Raw genomic sequence first — 19,253 nt, forward strand, 5'->3', positions numbered from 1 at the left:
AGAGATGAACATTTTGGTACAGAATGGAATAGAGTAGAAAACAGTTCTCCAACTACAAAGAATAGGTTTTCGTAAGACTCACTTCCTGAAAGACAATAGACACTATTCCACTATAATATAGAGTAAAAATAGATCTATTGTGAGACAATTAGCACATCAAGATTTGGTGGGTGCTTTAACACAGGAAATGCTGCTCTGTCTAGAAGGAGGGTGAGTGACTACGAAGTATAGAGACAGTGTGTGTGAGAGAGACATGTCGTAGCTGACACGAGCTCAAGGGAGAGAGAAAACTGTTAAAACAAAGAAAGGTGGAAAAGATAAAGAGATCAAGGGGCTATGCTACCAGATGCGCGCACACGTGCGTGTGAGAGAGAGTGAGAGAGTACATCTGCATTTTTGAAGTGTGTGATTAATGTCCCTTTAAGACCGCGGAGACCCCATGGTGAGAGCAAACGCCTGAGGGGTTAATATTAACTCTTTTCTTCTTCTTTCTCTCTTTCTCCTACATTTACACACGCACACACACACACAAAATGAGCTACATTCATTTAGAAAAACAAATGGCGCTATTCAAAAACATGTACTATATAGACATGTATATAAACTACAACAAGTCCCATATAACAAGGCACAAAAACTCCCTTTTCTTTGAGACAGATCGAGATAAATATGGCATCATACACACACACACACACACACACCAATGTTTGAAAAAATGCTTGACCATCTTGCTCAAAATCCATGAAAAAGACATGCAAAACTAAATAAGAAAAAGGTCATCTGACACTGTACTGCATTTTCTGATCTCATCAGTGTCTTATGTAGAAGCTTTAAAACATCCACCTCCTAAACGAAAAACAACAAACATACACTTGCATTGCAATAAAATATATAAATATCAGTGCCAGACAAATGATCATTTCAATTATTGGTCAACAGATAAAAGCAAGTATATGAATATCAATCCTGATCTGAAGCCTTCATCTTAAAAGCATAAAAAGCCAAAATATAAGTACAATGGCTCACATTTTGCCCAGTGATACAGCTTTACCAATTTTACCAACCATTTCAACTTGAAAAATTTGAGCAACTACATTAGAAATATTCTATTCAAACTGTCTAATTGAAAAAATAAGTTTTCAAAGAGGTTGGTCAATTTGATAAATTAACCAGGCATGGTAGCACACAGTGTGTTCTCTTTTGTTTCCAGATTTGGATCTGGGAAGATACCAGGTATGGCTCGTTTTCAGTGGACTTAGTGAGCCTAAGATGAGTCTCACTTGCAGATGTGGCTCTCGAATTCTACCTGGTTTATTTGGATTGGCAGATTGCAAACATGATCCAAACCCTCACATTCACAGTTTTTAACCAAATGTATTTTCTTTGTCAAGTTTGTTTAGGCCAGTTCACAGCATGGAAAGCTCAATTCAGGAAAAAACAAAGTCTCACACTGGAATGGCATACAAGGTACAGGTTACCTACAAAGCAAGACTGCCCCCTTGTGTGTAACAATAATAATGACATCCATTCCATGTACACCCATAATATAATTTTTAAAAATTAAAAAAAAAAAAAAAGCTATTCCTTTACTGATTCATCTTCAATCCATCCATCCATCCTGCTGCCTTAGTATTATTCTATTAACTTATATTCCTAGTAGCATTCTGTTAAGTATTGTTGTTTGTATTATTAAATCAAATCCAGTCGGTGGACAAAATTCAAAACCACCACAATAAACAATCATTTACCAGTCATCTTGTATCCGCTGGCAGCTAGCTGTCCGGCCATATACTCTCCATCTGAGTTGTTATGACTGCAGCCCCACGTTTTCATCCAGATTTTTTGGGTGCCAGGGATCAAACTAAAAAAACATTGAAATATGATGTAACCATATGAGATGTGGAAATGATAAATTATATATCTAAAATGTGTGTTATTTCATACATGAAACCTTAATCAAAAGATCAATTAATAAGGACTTAAGCATATAGGTATAGCCTAAATCTAGTGAGACATACTTTTAGGGTATTTTTACACCTAACCAGTTTGGTCTGGCAAAGCCGACTAATCAGGATTCTGTGACAGAAGATAGGATGTGATGTGATTTCCAAATTTAAAAGCTTTATATACAATAATCTGCACATTGAACTATTATACAAAACCTAGTTTTGCAGTGTTTTGCTTTGATACTTCAACTAAACTGACATAAATTAAATTGAGCAAATGTTATACATACCCATCTCATTGACCAGAGATTTTCTCACAATTTGTACAGTATGAGTAATAAAATAAGGTAAGTAAATACATCTTATCATCAAGACAATTCATTGGACTAAAAAAAAGCTTGAAATTAAGACACTGGTTGCAATAGCATCAGCAAACTGAACTCAGGGGGGTTGATGTATTGTCAATTGTCCAACTTCTAAGGGACCTACGGGGAATTCATAATTTAATTACCAATCAGCATTAAACCTGTTATATACAAAACAATATCAAAATTAACTCACATCCTCAACTACTGTACCACTACATCAAGCAAATCACGTACCTATCAGCTTGGAGCTCCTCATTGCTCGGCTCTTTTTTCTTCCTGGACCTCGGTATGATACTCTTTCGAGCAGACTGTCTTTCGTGAGGAGTTGGGTCGGTAGAGGACACCATGTCCTCGATGTCTTCAATCAGAGAGTCACAGGCGGACGGCATGCTGGTCTGAAAAAAAGGGAGAGCCCTGGTCAGCACAGTTTTATCCTAGAGACTGACTCATAAAGGTGAGACCTGAGTAGTCAAGTAGACCTTGTTTGCCAAAAATGGACTGCTGAAATTAACTTTTGAAGATATCTTTTATCCATTAGTACATAAAGCACAGCAAAGCAATAAAATTCATCAAGCAAAGTTAAATTAAACAATTGACTGCCACTTACTTTACGGCAAAAGTACAGCAGGACTGCAAAAATCTTTGGGTTTTTTTCATAACAGTCCAAAGCCCAACGATAAAGGAATATATTTTCACATTTGAGAAGGTGAAATATTCATATTTACTGTAACAATTAATGGATTACCAATAAAGTGAATTTTTATTAAGAGTTTCAGCTCTATTATAGTATGATGAAACTATTGATAAAAAACAAAATGCACAAGTAATAATAAACTATGGTTTAATCCCAGAGCAGGGTATCTAGAATTTCACAAAGACTAATAATGAGGGGATCAATTTAGATATGTATCTCAAGTACTTTGTACTGTTGATTAAACTTACAGCTAAAAGCCTGATACCTCCAAATATTTATAATGCAGTGTTTGGATAAATGTCCGGATTTAGATTTATTTGGTGAATGCAGTTTATTGTGGTGATGTCAGAATATTTTCATAAGCGAGGACCTTCACATGACACTTTCATTGTCATTCTGTTTTTCTTTTCTAGTCTTTTTTTTTTCTAACTGTCGTGTGTGGTCTACCTCTTCCAGGTCACCACAGCAGATTGGAGTCTGTGTGACACCCCTTATTTTATATAGTTTACTTGTATCAGATATTCTGTCAATTAAATTTAAAGTGTGATTTTGTTGTTCTATATGTCTGTCTGTCCTGGGAGAGGGATCGCTCCTCTGCAGCTCTTCCTGAGGTTCTACCATCTTTTTCCCCCTGTTCAGAGGGTTTTCTTTTCAATATGGCAATCGAATCGAGGGTCTAAGGACAGAGGATGTTCACGGTATGGGTTGTAAGGCCCACTGGGGCAATGTGACTGTGATTTTAGGCAACATAAATAAAACTGATTTGATTAGAGATTTTATTTTTAAAATGCTGGGTCGTACATTGTCAATGAATATGACATGGTCATGCTGCTTAGATTAAAGCACCTGTGCCCACTGACACACCTAAGTTAATTGGGTCTTCCATATGCGGAGAAATCCTAACTTCTTACCAACAGAGATTTGGGTTAAGAAGCTTTAACTCTGTCTCCCTTCAGTTAGTGTTTTCTCATCCTTCTAGATTCCACTGCTCTCTCAGAAGTGTAACACGGATTTCACTATTCAATCGGATTTATCTCTCATTGAAAAATACCACAGAAAAAAAAGCTAGTAAGACTGATGAGATCCAGTGACAGAAAAACTTAATGAATGGAGGCCAGAGAGAGCCAAGTCAACCGGCAACCCAGCTGCTTTGACGTTTATATGCATTCAAAGTTTGCTAGACTTAAGTTAACATACTATGTTTGCCGAATGAACCTTATAGTAGAATTTGTCTCACTTACTAAGATGGCGCGAACTCATAAGAGCTCATCGCCGTTGCTGTTGTTATTAACGCCACGTTAAAAAGCAAAGTAGGCCGTTAGCGTTCGATAATTAACGTTATAGGTAACACCTGAGTAGTTAATCGTTGATTGAATTAACGTTAGCTTAATTCAACAGTTACGTTAAAGTTATATTAACCTATAATACCTCGCCATTCTAATATTTTCACCTATAATCTAAACGCAAACGAAGCTAGGTGTCAAACATTCCTTTCAACTGACATAAACGATAAACACCTGTGCAAATGTTTGATTTGACATACGTTGCAACCTCCTTTTTTTGGGTTACATAGAGAAGCTAGCTATTAGCAACTATAGCTAGCCTCATTAGCTTACTCGATTACCCACGTGTCGTTTGTTTTGGACAGGCAGACATGTCAAGGTAATGTATAAATCCCTTACCTGAGTCGCAATGGGGTTATTAGTTCGGACAACTAGAATTCCGAGGAAAGGGTGTTGTAGAAATGGAAAAAAAATATTCTTTACACCATCAAAACACACACAGCACAACTCTCAAGCCGCCATACTTGTGCGTACATACGGTAGGCGAAGAGGGACAAACTAGACACGTGTGCTCCACACGTCAGGGGAGCGAGTAATGCATCGTTCAACTCCAATTTGACAGATACTATAATCGACGCTATCTGGATAATTCAAAATACAGGCTTGTTTTCCCCTGTTTAATGTCCTAAAGCTGCCGTCAGCTCTCATCTTTCAGCAGCACCGGCAACCAATGTGTTCATTTCCTCATGTTTCCCTGTACTTATTTCCACTGTAGTGCAAAATCACAACCCTTCAATACATCAGAGGCAAACATGTTCATATTTATATTGCCTTTATTCAAATTTTCAATTACAAACACCCAGAGTACAAAAACAAATCCATTTATCCCCCCACCCCCCCTTCCCCCAACAAATACATTTCAAATTCCTCATTTAACAGATGTTAAAGAAACTCGTGTAACTGAGCACACATCAAAAATCATCACATTAGTTTATCTTAAACATTCAACAGCACACTGAGACTTTCACCCATGCGTTCAAATTGCAAAAAAAAAAAAAAGTAATGTGATATTACAGCTCTTTTTTCTCTGTTTTTCTGTCATTAGTGGAAACAGGCAGCAATATTATACTTTTACAGTCAATTCTTCCTATCAAATAGTTAATTTTTTACATACCTTTACAGAATATTTATGGATCAGTATATTGTATTTGGTAACAGCTGAAGAATAACCATAAGAAAATAGCAGGGAAAACAGTGCTGTTTCAATCTCGACTATAGTTAACACGACATTTAGCCTAATGACAACTTTCTGTAAGGTCTAATCACACATTAGAAATGAAGGAGCTTTTAATTTTAAGAGTCACCCATAATACATTTTCAGACTCACTGGCAATGACACTAGCTTTTGTAGCGGTGCATTAAAATCACACTCCATTAGAAACCTTGGAAATGTACAGTCTTTCCAAATTTCATGTGTCCATCATGTAAAAGTGGATAAAATTATGTGACCAGATTCTGGTCGCTTGAAATAGATGGAGGAAAATATAATTATCTATGTAAATGGTCTAAGAAAATAGCACAGCTGTGGGTAGTGAACCAAATGGGGAAAAATATTGAGCTCGACTTTCCATAAATACATATAAAATTCGCTGGAATAAATAGGCCTGTAGGGGAATTGTGTTCTGCGTATCCTGGTGAGATTCTGATTCAGTGGTGTATAGATAGCGACGTCTCCTAACGACCAGTAAAGGGAAGATAGGTTTACTGTGAATGACTTACTGCATGCATGCATGCATTATTAAATGTGTGCTACTTTTTAGGTCAAAGAGATGCTCAGCATTTAACAAAAAAAATAAAAAATTGAAAAGAAACTAAATAACTTATGGAAAATATCAAAAACAAAAGAAAAATATTGCAATTATTTGTCCACTTTTCTATCCATCAAATGTGCACCCCACTATTCAAATTCAAGATGCATGAGACTGGTTTAAGAGCAAAGGCATACTCATTAATATATCAGGGCATGAGGGGAATCCAGCACACGTCAAAAAAAGAAAAAGTGCGATGTAAGATCCAACATCACATCGAAATAATACGAGGGTAATTTCTATGACAAAAGGGAACTTCAAAGACTCATACACACTATGGCATTTACCTCTATGCCCCTATGACTATTGTCCAACATTAAGTGGGAGGTAGCCTACAGTACCTTGTGCACTGAAAAAATTAGAAAACTGTACATCAATTTACACATGGCAGGCTTACTCTTTAGCAAGCTTCATCTTTGACATAACTCACACATGCTGCACACGCAATTACTCCAAGCGCACATCAATCAGGTCAGGGGGAAAAGTTAACACTAACAGCAGCAATATTACCTGCGGCCGCAGGTTCCTCTTGTTTACAAGCCCGGGTTTCAGAGCCAATATTTGCTTTTTGTTATCAGGGATGTAAATCAAACAGAAGAAACTATGACTTCAAAAGCAATGGGGCTCCCAAGACTTAGCAGAAAAAACTAAATCCCATTCTTCTTGCTCTTAGTTCACAAAGTCCTGTAGCTGGGTTTTCTTGACTAACAACCGCTTAAAGATTCAGAGGCCCTGGACAAGTCGTGACAGTATAACCACACCTAGAGTAATACTTGTCTTGGATGCACTGAGGTTTTTCCAATTACAAAACAGGTCCATTTCTCATGTCTCTTTCCTTTTTCCTTATTTTTCCATATCCTGAAGGAGAAAAAAAAAGCCCTTCATTACAAGCAGAAGCCTAAATTAGAGGCTATTTGGCCTCTTGTTGCTTAGCTGGCCGTGATATCATTAGTTTTTTTCTACAGTATTAAAAACCATTAAAATTCAACGCTTATTAAACCTAAAAAGACTAATACACACCTATGCTTTATCCTACACTGCTTTCAGTACACACCGAGTGGGCCCATGTGCACCATTGAGTGGTTCAAAGTCTTATTTTTCTGATTAGCTCAAACCACAGTATATTCCACAGCACACAGTCTAAGTGAGGAGATTAGGGGGAAGTTTGGTTATGGCAGCTTCTGCTGATGAAACTGGAGGGTATAGGCAAAAAGCAGCAAGAAAGTTTGGGCTTTGCATTCAAAGAGTATCAGTAAGAGTATGAGTTAGTCTGCACATCATGTGTGCCAACAGGCTACATTTAAAAACAGGTACATCTGGTGTTTTTGCTTAAGCCCATACTACCCAGGTGTGATGACTTTTTTTGCACTGTTGGCATACGGCTCATATAATATTTAACATCACAATCTATGTTCCCATATTGAACATTTTTATATTCATTAAACTGTACATTTCTATGACGCATACAAAAATGTGTCCGCTGAATCATTTGATTTTTGTATCAAAGGTCTCTTTTAACCATTTAAACGTTTTTGAGAATGGAGGATGTAGTATGAGAGCAAAACAGATTCTGTGCCATACGGCTTACTTACTATAAATATTCTGTAAACTTTAAGCCCTTGTTTACAACTGTCTTCGTTTAGACCACTGAGGACACGTATTCTCCTTGCCATTTAGTTTCCTTTAAAACCAGATAATTAGGTCATGTGCACTCAAAAATGGTATATGGACTTCCATGCAGCTCTCATTGGATGCAGTACATCCAAATAGTACTTCAATGTATAAAAAAATACTCATACTCTTAGTAATTTTATGACTACAAGCCCAAATAGCACAATGGGTAACCTGACAGGTTTCTATCCTCACACAACTGTAGACGTGAATGCTGTGCACCCAAATTGCCGTGTTTTCTTTTTATATTCATTTAAATTTCTAAAATTTTCTTCACTTGCACCCAAAATGCCTACTTAACAGTCAGCATCAAAGATCATTGGTGTATAAGAACACTACCATTGGGAATCTCCTCAGTCCCCACAGTGCTTGGCATTAACACATCTTGAACTCTAGGATATATCTTGGATAGGTTACCTGGATGAATCCCTGGAAATACACAGATCAACCTTGTGATTTCCAGGACTATCAGATTCTCATATTTGCTAATCCTTTAAGATTAGAATAGTTTTCCTCTTTCCTACACTTGAGCATTCAAGGGGTGGCATTGGGTGACCATATCTGTGTATCTGAGGGGCATTTATACACATGGATGTTTTGCTGCATCCAACCCAATCACCCATGTGGTGTTAATGCCAGGTGGTATGGTTTTTTTTTTTCCCCTTTGATCGATTATGTCTCAGTACAGTGATGTGAACCTTGCGTCATACAGAGGAGGTGGATGCCCTTCCCCTCCACATTTATACTGGATCAATCAGGGAGCAAAGGCCTTCAGATGTCACAGAACTCCCAGCTACACTGGAGGCCTTACATAGCCTGAGAGAAAGAGTAATAGATAGTTTGCACACCGACCAGTCGTGTCTTTGTGTGAAATCATGCATCATCTCTCACACCATGAAGGAACATGGCATATAGTCCCATTGGGACTGAAAAAAGCCCTCAATGTTTAATTTCCATCTATTTAGAATTGACTTCAACTAACTACAAAGTCAGTCACAGGCATTGAAAACCCTCACTGATTCTCCATCTCTCGCCCATGCACAATATCTGAATTTCTATTACCTAATGCTAGCTGCACAGGAGATCATCCAGGCCAAGAGATGGCATTTTATCAAAGTCACAGGCGTCAAACAGGTCGCTGATTCCCTGGTCATCTCCCAAACCTAATAGGTAATCATCTTGGTCCAGAAGAGGAGGCCCAAGGTTTAAGAATGGCCCAAGAGCTGAGGGGATCTGGTCTTCTGTTTGCTGGAGAAGACTGGTGTAAGGAGACGAGATGGGGGAAAGAGTGGTGACGGAGACAGCTGAGGAAGAGGCAGGTGTTGCCAGGGAGGGGCTGGGAGAGCCATTTGTGCAGCTGGGATCTGTATGTGAAAAAAAGTGTTGACAAGGTTATTTACAAATTGCCGAGGAAACAATCCACTCTTTTAGGCCAAAAGAGCAGCCACGTGGACTAAATTTCAAATTTGATCAAAACACCCATCATGCCTAACCTCTCTTTAAATAAAGATGTCAATGTTGTAAACTTTTTTATCATTACTGGGTTCTGAAAAAATTCACACACCTTTACGGACACAAACGGTGATAAAGCTCAGTCGGTTGTCGAGACTTTATCCACAGACTTTTCCTCTAGCATATTTAGCAAATGTGTAAAGTGTGTGTTGTTCATGACAAGATAATGTACATCATAAACTAATGACCAAATTCCCATCAGTTTAAGCAGATTTTCACACTCAACGTTGACACGCTAACTTGAAGTGTGGTAGTCAAATTGAGCAAAAAACCCTGCAGGTATCTATGCACAAGAATAAACATACTTTCGAATATGTTACAGACTATACGTAGAAACTTCATTATGTTAAATATGTATGTGATTAAGTTGTGTCTATATCTTCAATAAAAAGGTGGAGCAAAGTCAAGACAGCCTCTCCGTGTATAAACATTCTGCAAACCAATGTCTATCTGAGACAAACCTTGAAGGACTTTGAGGAATGGCGAGTTCCCATTGATGTCCATGTTGCCATTTTTTACAGGACTCCTGGGATCGTTCTCCTCATCTGGACACAGCAGAACTTCTATAGGACCCTTTGTGCTGGTCAGATGGATGGACAAACTCTGGAGAGGAAAACAAATAATGAGATCCAACAAAAGAAAACTGACTGCACTTGATTAGAAGGAAGGACAAACTCCAGTGACAGATAAGACTAGTAGTTTATTTATATACACATCATATACACGGGTCTGTACAGTATCTTAGGGTTCACTCACACTTGGTCCAGTTGCTCCATACCCAGCCAAGGCACAGTAGTCCCTCCTCCCCTGTCCTGCGACTGGCCTGCACTCACATTGCTCCAACCCCAACTGGGCCCGAGCACAGTTACCCCTTGTAGATACGTCATCATGTCGTAATACGACACACCTGACTTGGCGTCATAACGATCCTCCTTTAGTTTACAAGAAGTGTGGTAGTAGCACAATAGATAACACTGAAATAATGACTGTAACTTTACTGACTCTGTGGCTTATTTTAGTCATTTTGGTCACAGACCGCCCTCTCACATTCCCGGATTTCTTTTTTATGCAAGGCGGAGGCGATTATATGTCATGTCCATGTTGCGTACCTGTGCTTGTTCTAATGCATGAGCAACAGTACCGTATAGTACCTCTTCCAACTGTGTCAGAGCCAAGAAAGTGTACCATGCTTGAGGTATGGTACTGAGCACTCACACTAGTCTGGTCTTCAGGGGTGAAGCTTGAGTATGGTATGGATTACCTAGTGTGAGAGCACCCTTAGGGACTGAGGGCAGAGTCCCACACAGAAACACACAACCATACACACACACAGCAGACATCCATTGTCTGACGGTGCTGAATTTGGGCAGTGCAGGATTAGAGGCACAAGGAACTTGGTTCACTGGATTGTAGTCCAGTTGAGGGATCAACTACACTCGCATCGTTCCTATTGCCAGTCCAAGTTCAACAAAGTTGAACTCCCCGTGACGCCATGATGCAACTTGCTTTGCCATCGCAAAAGTCTATTGCATGACAAACTCACGAGGGTTCACCTGCAATCTATACAGCTGTAGCTGTGTCCCTGCAGTACTTCCTGGACTTTTTGTCAAAGTTTCCATAATGTACAATCTTTGTCAGGAAGAATATTGAATAACAGTGTGTGCATTCAACACAGAGTTACGTCTGTGACAAGTTAGCCTGCTTTGTTATAATCCCTGTTAAGAATGGACATTATTCGAGAATATATCACTAACCCATTGCCTGGTTATCTTTTTTCGAGTATTCGGATAACATCAAAAGTTAATTTTCCCCTTATTCAATCAACTGACCCTGATCCAACAAATCAACGGTGCAAAGACAATTCAGTTGATTGAATAAGTCGAGTCAGGTGTGTTCTTGCTTGGTTGGAATGAAAACCTGCAGCCACAGCGGCCCTTTACTGGATCAGTTTGAGACCACAGCTTTAAAGGAACGTCAGGAAGCAGATGTTTCATCAAGATCACAAATGACGGACCCAGCTTGTGTGTTTCTGTGCTTTTACCTCATCTGGATCTGGTACTTCTAGCTTGGTGTCTGTAGGTGCTTTGACGACAATAACGGTCTGGTCTCTGAGGTTTCCCAGCTGTTTTATGTCTTGGTACGTTACATAGGCATATGTGGAGAGGAAGGCGTTAAAGAAATAGCACTACAATGTCAGTACAGGTAAAAGCCTGAAAGCACTCACTGCATGATGACAAACCTCCAAACTGCTAAAGTGGTTGCTGTAACACTCACCTACACATGCTCACGAGCTTAAGTTAGGTGATTGAATCCGATTTCACCATTCTAAAAACTCAGTTCAGTAGCTCAGTGTCTAGGTATCATCATCATTGATGACGAGAATCATCTGAAGCATGCATACAAACAAATCTATATTGACAATGATTTTGCAGTGTTTACCTGCAGAGTTATGAGAACATACTATAGTTACAGAAAGTTTTCTTTCTAAAGTAAAGTAGCTAAGAATTATTTAAACTGTTGGATGGCATATCAACTAACAACAAAAGGATATTTCTGGTTGCTTGGCAACTCGCTCATGTGTCTCATATCCAAGCTGCATCTCTGGATGAGTTGTTCGAGCCTCTGTTCTTCATCTCCTAGAGCAGAAACCTCTGCCGTCAGTCTCTGTCTCTGGCTAAGTGCCCCCTCTACCTCCAACAGACTACAGCCCCTGTGAATGGAGAGAAGAGTGAGAAGAGTGTGAATTAAAACAGATTTTGGACAAGATCGGGCTCTTCACTTGCCCATATATAATGGTCTCTTACTCAAAGTTTCAGATACTTGGCAGAAAAAACAATTGAACTGAAATGCAGTCACCTGCCTTCCTGTTCTCTACAGGCCAAGGAACACAACCTGGTCATAGGAAGGAACCTTTTGTAACATTTTGCCAATCGAGCTCAAGAAAAACCTTGAAAAGATTTTCTGAGCTTATAATGGTTCTTACTGGAAAACATTCACACAAATACGACACAGCACAGTTAAGGCTTTTGTGACATAAACTAGTCAAATTATAAATTGCTGGTACAGCAGTTTGATCGAGCTATGATTACTTTTCAACCGTGTCTGGGGACCCAGCTTGTTGAAATAAAAGCACAAAGACAGACAAACGAAGAGGATAAAGAAATTGAGCTCTGCAAAAATAGGCCTGCTCATGATGAGGGATACGAGAGCCGAGTAAGAAAAGGTAGGAGACCATATGAAATAGATGGGTGGAGAACAGATTGATGAGGCAAAAACTTGGTGGAACTGAGAGAAAGGGAATATGTCACATTCTTTTCTCAGATTTCATGATGCGATGCACTGCACTAACAGTATTACTTTTAAAGGGTTTTTGGGTCCACAGGCTAGACATAACAGCCTAAACCACTTACATCCATTGAATGTTGTTCTTTGATTTCTTCTTGATGAGGTGAATGCCTTCTAGTACATTGGTGATGTCATACAGCCGCCTTTTCTGTACCTGAATGCAGAGGACACAGGTCTCATCAGTAAAACATGTAGTAGGATATTTAGCTGAAATCAAAAACTTTTTCAATGCTTTAAAATGTGTTGAAGATGTCACCCGTCAATCGTCTTTACACCAGATTTGACAAGTGCAACAACTACTAGGCAGGTTTTCATTTCTTTACACCACCTCCGCCTCCCTCTCTCTCTCTCTTTTTGTTATTCTGGATATGAAATTACCTGCAAGGTTTCAGCAGCAAGGTTGAGGTCCAAAACACCATCAGAAGACTGAGCAAGAAGGTCCACAAACTTCTTTGTTAACAGGCCTAGGGAGGTGTCGTACCGAGTCTTCTCTGGCGGAGACTTGGGCGCTATTGTGGAGGAAAGGGGGGACAAACAGAGAAAAAAAATTACAAACTATTTCAGTGGTAGATCTGATATAAAGTTTTGTGTTTTATTTCTCTTGCAAAAAATTTCAATATCAACCGTTTCCGTTTGGTAGCAGGATGCCCAAATACATTTTGGGTTAAGTCATGAACTCAACTCAATGACAAGACTCCTATACTCACCCTGATATATATATACTGGACTGCATTTGTAGGTTTTGACAGCTGAAGCATTAATCATGCTGGAAAAATAGAATCTAACGTTGTTATTTTCCAGTCAGGAAATGCTGGAGCAAAATGACTCCATCAGTCAATCAGATGGGAATGTGTGATTTACATGAAGAGGAGATCACAAGCTATGTTACATTACATTCACCAGCTGGACTGGATTTTAATACAAATCACTCGATGTTGATAAAAATCAGTCCTTCCAATCAGATAGTTACAGCATTTTAGTTCCATAGGGCTCACCCTCCAACACATCCTGTGGCTGGAATCAGCCACATATTACACTGCTGCAAAAATATCATGTGCATAACAACTGATATGCAGTTTTGTTTGAATACCTGTATTCTAAACCTCTGCCAAAATTTACGACTTGTAAGATTTCATAGAGAGACTTCTCATCAAACATGACTTGTGTTTCAGACAAAATGGATCCTATTATCTAACGTTGAGGTCTATTTTTGTAGAATAAGTTTCCATAATGTTGTCAGATACTTACGATTAACAACCACAGCCTCCAAGTTGCAAAAACAAGCATCTTTAGCGGACATTACTTTGACAGACTGAGGTGCCCCTGAGGATTACGCTGCAGCCAATGCAGCTGTGTCACCACAGCAAGATGAGACTGGACTGATACTCAGAAACTTTGGGTAAGTACCGATTCACAGCAAATCATGTAGATATTGGGCCATAGTTGACAAATAGTTCAGTGGACTGTACTGGAGAACTATGCAGAGAGTAAAGTCAAGGGTCATCTGAATAGGCTTCTAGTTGTTTTTTTGTTTTTTAAAGTAAAGGTATATGATGAGGGTAATAACCTCCATTATATAACTTGAATTCAGCAATGTAGCAAATAGGAAGAGTGGCAGTTTTGTTTTTTTATGTGACGATGTGATAACTGTATTTCAGTTCTGTTTAGTGTAGTAAGATCCCCTTTAGCTGCTGCATTGTAGCTATTCTTCTCCTAGGGTCCACAATGAGCTTCACATTTGTGACAGTGCATCATAATTGTCTCACACCACAGATGCTTTTTATTTATCTATTTATTTTTTTTACTTGTGAGGTCTCTGTGACTTGACATACGACTCTGGCAAATACATGACAAGATGAAATTCATACCAATACTTTGCCAAAAAGTATAAACCACAACCATAAAAATACGTCTTCATGCTACTACTTAAAGTTCCACCGTGCTAAGGCATATGCATGAATTTGTACTTTTCATTTATGCACAATAAAAGAAACTTCGAATTACCCGGTCAGGGGTTTAACTCTGTTCTACTTTGAATAGTTTTTCAAATCATTTAAGATAATGTCTAGAGCATCACACTGTCCTGTGTGTTCAGCTCAGCAAGGATACCCAGCATGCACATTTTCCAATAACATTATTAACTACCTGCATCAATGCGTTCCTGTGTATGAACCTTGGTGCTGACTCTTTCTCACACAGGATAAGCCTGTATCATTGTGCTGTAAAATTCAAAACACATTGCAAAGAGCCCCTTATAACTTTCTGCTGCTTACTTCTGGGTGTCTTTAGCCTTGCCCCATTGGTCACCGCAGTCCCTCGGCCTCGCGGAGTCCTGGCTGGTTCCGACTGGTACTGGTGGTCTGAATCATCTAATGCCAACCGCCTTTTCGCCTAGAGGGGCCAATAAAATTAGTTAACAGCAGACATGGGCATTTTGGTTGCCTGATTTTGAAGCCACCTCACAGGAAAAGATGCTTGATACTTTTATCATTACTCGAATCTCAATCAATCCAGTGCACTGCTAAGCAAAATCTAGTGTTACTTTCATTTAGATCATGGGATCTGTGAGGATAACGTCTGATATGGTGTGGTCAAAAAGACATCGTCAATAAAAAAAGTTCAAGATGTTTTTTGTGAAAATTCCAATAAATCATGATGACAGTCAGTCCAACGAAGTGGCACAAATCCAGTGATTGCGATTTTCTTTTCTTAACTCGTGGGCCAAGAAAAACCCACACAGCTCAGGGGTGAGTCACACCCTTTGGGCTTGATCATATTGATGAACAATATGCCTGTTCAAACCACAAGCATATATACAGATACCAGATAGCCACTTTCACAGGCACTTTTGCCAATAGGTGATCGTAACCTACTGTCCAGGAAAGTAAAAATCAAGTCATTTGCTGTATGTTATCCATTAATCATATATGAATAATAACACCCTTTCTGAACAGCATTAGAGATCATTGTGTTTGGATCTCAACCACCAAAGTGAACCACATACGTCTACATCCATCATGACGTCAAAGTTACAGGTTGTCAATGTGAAACCTGTCGCGACCAATCGCTCCTATTGGAGTGGTGCTGGTGCCTGAAAAAAGGTGAGCTATGTTCATTATGATTCCAGCAGTACTTGACATTTTCACTGTCCCACCACCAAGGGAGTACTTGACCCCATGTTTAGGCTGAGTGTTCAATACTTTTTCAATCACCACCGTAAATTGGCATTCTGGTCATCGTCACAGTTACAAGGCATGGTGAATTAGTGAATAGCCTCTTCAACCAGGGAACCCTTGGACTTCTGTGTTGGCCAGAATCCATCCTGTTTTAGTGTCTTTGAGTAACACACCACCAGGGTGCTGGTCTACTGCATTTCCCTCTAAACCCTTCAAAGGAGGCAAGTCAATGAACCCTCAGGAGATATATTAAGTATTTTGAGCATGGCAAACTTCATCTTTAATAGTTTCTCTTCCTTAATCTAGCCCAAGTCTGAGGAAGAATACCATGCCCTCTGTTGACAGTCAAAATGTCAGCCATTTTATATCAGCATGCAGCTCCCCCCCTCCACCACCCCCTGCCTGGTCATGGCTACAGCCTGAGATACAGGGGCTGGTTTAGTTTATGAAAGATGAATAGCCAGGAACAAACCAACACCCTGAATGCAGCTGAAACTATTTTGTGTGGTTTGTGCAGGGTTGAGAATACAGGAAACGTGCAGTCAACACTAAAGCAACAAAGTCGAGTTTCACTTTACTTGGCATGAAAGGCACCATAACGTTACACTTTATTAACATAAGGAGGGACATAAAACACTTGTGCAAAAAAAGATTAAGGTCAAGGCCGACAACGAGTAACGCTGTCCTCTGATAATCAATACTGCTGCTAGCCTTGAGAGCTAATACATTTTCAAGCTTCATCCAAGTTGGCTTGCACGTTCAGAGACGACTGGGAGAAATATCTATCGAGTAGTTTCCAAACTGAAGTGAAGCTTTAGCTTCGTGTGAGCTCGTGTCTTTGCAAGTTTAGCCCCTCGTGTCCTGTTACAAAGCTAGAAAATTCGCTAACTAAGAGCCAAGCAGCCTAACAATCCCCCCAACCCCCAAATTAAGACACCAACAGCAGCCACTAGGCCACCGCTAACGTTACTCATCTCTTACCAATATTTCCATCTGGCTGCAAGGGTGAAGCGGACTCAAAAGCACCATGAAGTTAGCATAGCACGCTATTACATGACAGCTCTACGTTTCTGTAAATGCTAAACTAACTTAAACTCGTCGTCTGCCTCCCTACAGTCAACAACACATTTAACCAGCTCACTTGGGTAACTTAGCTAGCGGTAGTTAGTTAGCCACCTCGCTAGGTTGAGTCGTGGGAATGCCCTGGCTAAGCAGCTAACGTTAGCTGCCCGAACAACAAGCTCGGCTAGCCTAGCAAGCTAACATTTTGTCGTCTTTGTGGCTAGTTGTAGCAAGCCAAATGTGCTCGAATGAGCTGTTATAAATGATTACCGGCGGTCTCCCCAGAGCGGGTCGTTGTCCTGCTCCGTTTGCTGCAGCTTGTTGTGGAGTTGTGTAAATGTTGTTTATCTGAGGTTCAGATAAACACACATTTGATGTCTGTGTAACGTTGCAAGGCGGTGGGGTGGTTATTATTTGGATAAACGTAGCGTTGGATTGACCAGGGTTTAAACGATCCGAGAGAGTTGTTAAAATGATATTATTGTCCAGAGGAGAGCCCCCAACCCCCGCTAAAATCACTTTGTCCGGAGCCGAGGAGATCCCTCTTCTCATCTTGCGTATTCGGGGTAACCCCTTTCTTGTCTCCGTACTTTCAAGCCCGTATGGCTGCTAATCCGTCGCAATAGTTACAAAAATAATCAGACCGAAGTAAAGTTGAGAGTCTGATTCATCGACTTTTGTAAAGTATTTTTCCTTAGGAAGGTGCATTTAGGCAGATGCAACGGATTAAAAAGTAGCGCAACTCTCGTTTCCCCCGACTAGAAATGGCTTCAGGAAACGGCCTGATGAATGAAGGGATACGGTTTACGCGCTCAAGAGCCCTCCCGCGAAACTCAGATTTCCCGGGAAAGTTTCAAACGGAATTTACATGCCAGGCGCTATTGGTCCTTCAATGACGACTCCCCGCCCATATTACTGCCGTATCGACCAATAGAAGCTCAAGCTTCAGTGCGCCACGTGTTCATTGGCAGTTGTAAACAGGCGACGTCACCTGTCACGCCTTGCGTGTTCCCTGACAGGACGCTAAGTGGCGCAAGTGACCAATTGTGCCGAGGAGACGGGGTTAAGTGGTAAATCATGTACAAATGATCTACTCGCTCTGTATAATAGTTTTATTAGCCTACCTCTTATATATATGAATACCTGTATTATATATATATATATATATATATATATATATATATATATATATATATATATATATATATATATATATATATATATATATATTTCACATTAGTTAAATTTTGTTATTATCATTATTATTATTATTATTATTATTGTGTGTATTTACAAAATACTATTACTATTTATTATTTGCTATTTATTAGTTTCAGCAAATTCATGCCACAACATGTGTGTCTGTTAGGGTGACTGAATGAGCAAAGATGAGCATTTTCAGTCCTGACATAATGTTACGACCCTTTTAAAAAAATCTTTTTTTTTTTTTTTTCTTTTTTTTTAAATTACTAGGTCAACTTCAGGCATCAAATACTGAAATCCGAAATAATAGGTTGCTTTGTTCATTAATATGACATATATATTGTAATATTTTGTTTTGGGGCATTACACAGTCTTTTCTTAACTTTTCTTTGTATTGTTTGTTTAGTACTACTTTGTTCCTTGTCGTGCTTCTAATTTTCAATATATAGTATGTCAGGTACATTGTTGGACTTTTGCTTTGATATGTCACTCTCTTTGCACACATATTTGTAATACTTCTGTAATTTGTAGACATATTTAGTTCTTTAAAACAATGATATATCATAGGTATAGTGTAAATATTAATGTATCTTTACTGATAAAGGTTTACATTCAGTGGTGGAATATGTGACTACTTAAGTACAATTCAGATGTATTTGATATATCGTATGTTACATCTTATGCAACATTATACTTCTACTTTGCTACATTTCAAACTGAAGTATTCAACTTTTCCTCCCTGACATTTATGTTATAACTACAGCTAAGTTCTGACATACAAAATGTGTTTGGATAGATGCAACAATAAAATGCTACTTACACATCTATTTAACGCAAATCCAATAGTGAAACACAATGCTCTGGAAGGGAGGACATGAGTACGATTCACCACATCAAATTGTTTTACCTAAGTAGCCTACATGTAATTTAAAGTAAATAATATTAGAGGGCTCGTACTTGCAATGCAATGTATTTTTCCATAAGAACTTGAGCACCAGATTTGAATGCATTTTTCACCATAGCTTGCATTACAGGTCTGAAAACAGTTTTCTTAAGCCATTTAACTCTTATTACATCACCACAAAGTAACCCACCTCATTAATTAGTCAGAATGCAATGTATACT

General features: G+C 39.1%; 2 protein-coding genes across 3 annotated transcripts in view; both read right to left on the bottom strand.

Annotated features, from left to right (window-relative positions):
- Positions 1–4,868, bottom strand: part of cdkal1 (CDK5 regulatory subunit associated protein 1-like 1) — a 238,241-nt gene extending 233,373 nt beyond the window's left edge. The window contains exons 1-3 of the mRNA XM_030393565.1: positions 4,691–4,868; positions 2,549–2,709; positions 1,749–1,861 (exon numbers count right to left, since the gene is read on the bottom strand). Coding sequence (XP_030249425.1) covers positions 1,749–1,861; positions 2,549–2,703 — 268 coding nt within the window. The 5' untranslated portion in view covers positions 2,704–2,709; positions 4,691–4,868. The remainder of the gene's footprint in view (positions 1–1,748; positions 1,862–2,548; positions 2,710–4,690) is intronic.
- A 460-nt stretch (positions 4,869–5,328) lies between these two features.
- LOC115567815 (transcription factor E2F3) lies at positions 5,329–17,757 on the bottom strand. 2 transcript variants are annotated; one of them, XM_030394653.1, is made up of 8 exons: positions 17,196–17,757; positions 14,961–15,078; positions 13,066–13,196; positions 12,753–12,841; positions 11,894–12,052; positions 11,384–11,498; positions 9,804–9,945; positions 5,329–9,194 (listed from the first exon to the last, which is right to left on the bottom strand). In XM_030394653.1, exons 1-8 carry the CDS (start codon positions 17,475–17,477, stop codon positions 8,899–8,901), a joined length of 1,332 nt encoding a protein of 443 aa, XP_030250513.1. In that variant the 5' UTR covers positions 17,478–17,757; the 3' UTR covers positions 5,329–8,898. The 2 variants fall into 2 exon arrangements, with proteins under 2 accessions (XP_030250513.1, XP_030250514.1); XM_030394654.1 differs by lacking the exon at positions 17,196–17,757 and adding an exon at positions 16,845–17,066.
- Positions 17,758–19,253: the final 1,496 nt, after the last annotated feature.

The sequence above is a fragment of the Sparus aurata genome, chromosome 17 (assembly GCF_900880675.1).
Source record: "Sparus aurata chromosome 17, fSpaAur1.1, whole genome shotgun sequence".
NCBI classification, from domain to species: Eukaryota; Metazoa; Chordata; class Actinopteri; order Spariformes; family Sparidae; genus Sparus; species Sparus aurata.

What these genes read in the sequence shown, in the direction of transcription:
- LOC115567815 (XM_030394653.1), bottom strand. Translation starts at nt 17,477, where the DNA reads ATGAGAAGAGGGATCTCCTCGGCTCCGGACAAAGTGATTTTAGCGGGG. An exon ending in TTGCTGCTGAAACCTTGCAG is followed by an intron (nt 12,842 to 13,065) that starts GTAATTTCATAT and finishes CTCTGCATTCAG; the next exon opens with GTACAGAAAAGGCGGCTGTA. An exon ending in GAGTTGCCAAGCAACCAGAA is followed by an intron (nt 11,499 to 11,893) that starts ATATCCTTTTGT and finishes CTTCCTCTCCAC; the next exon opens with ATATGCCTATGTAACGTACC.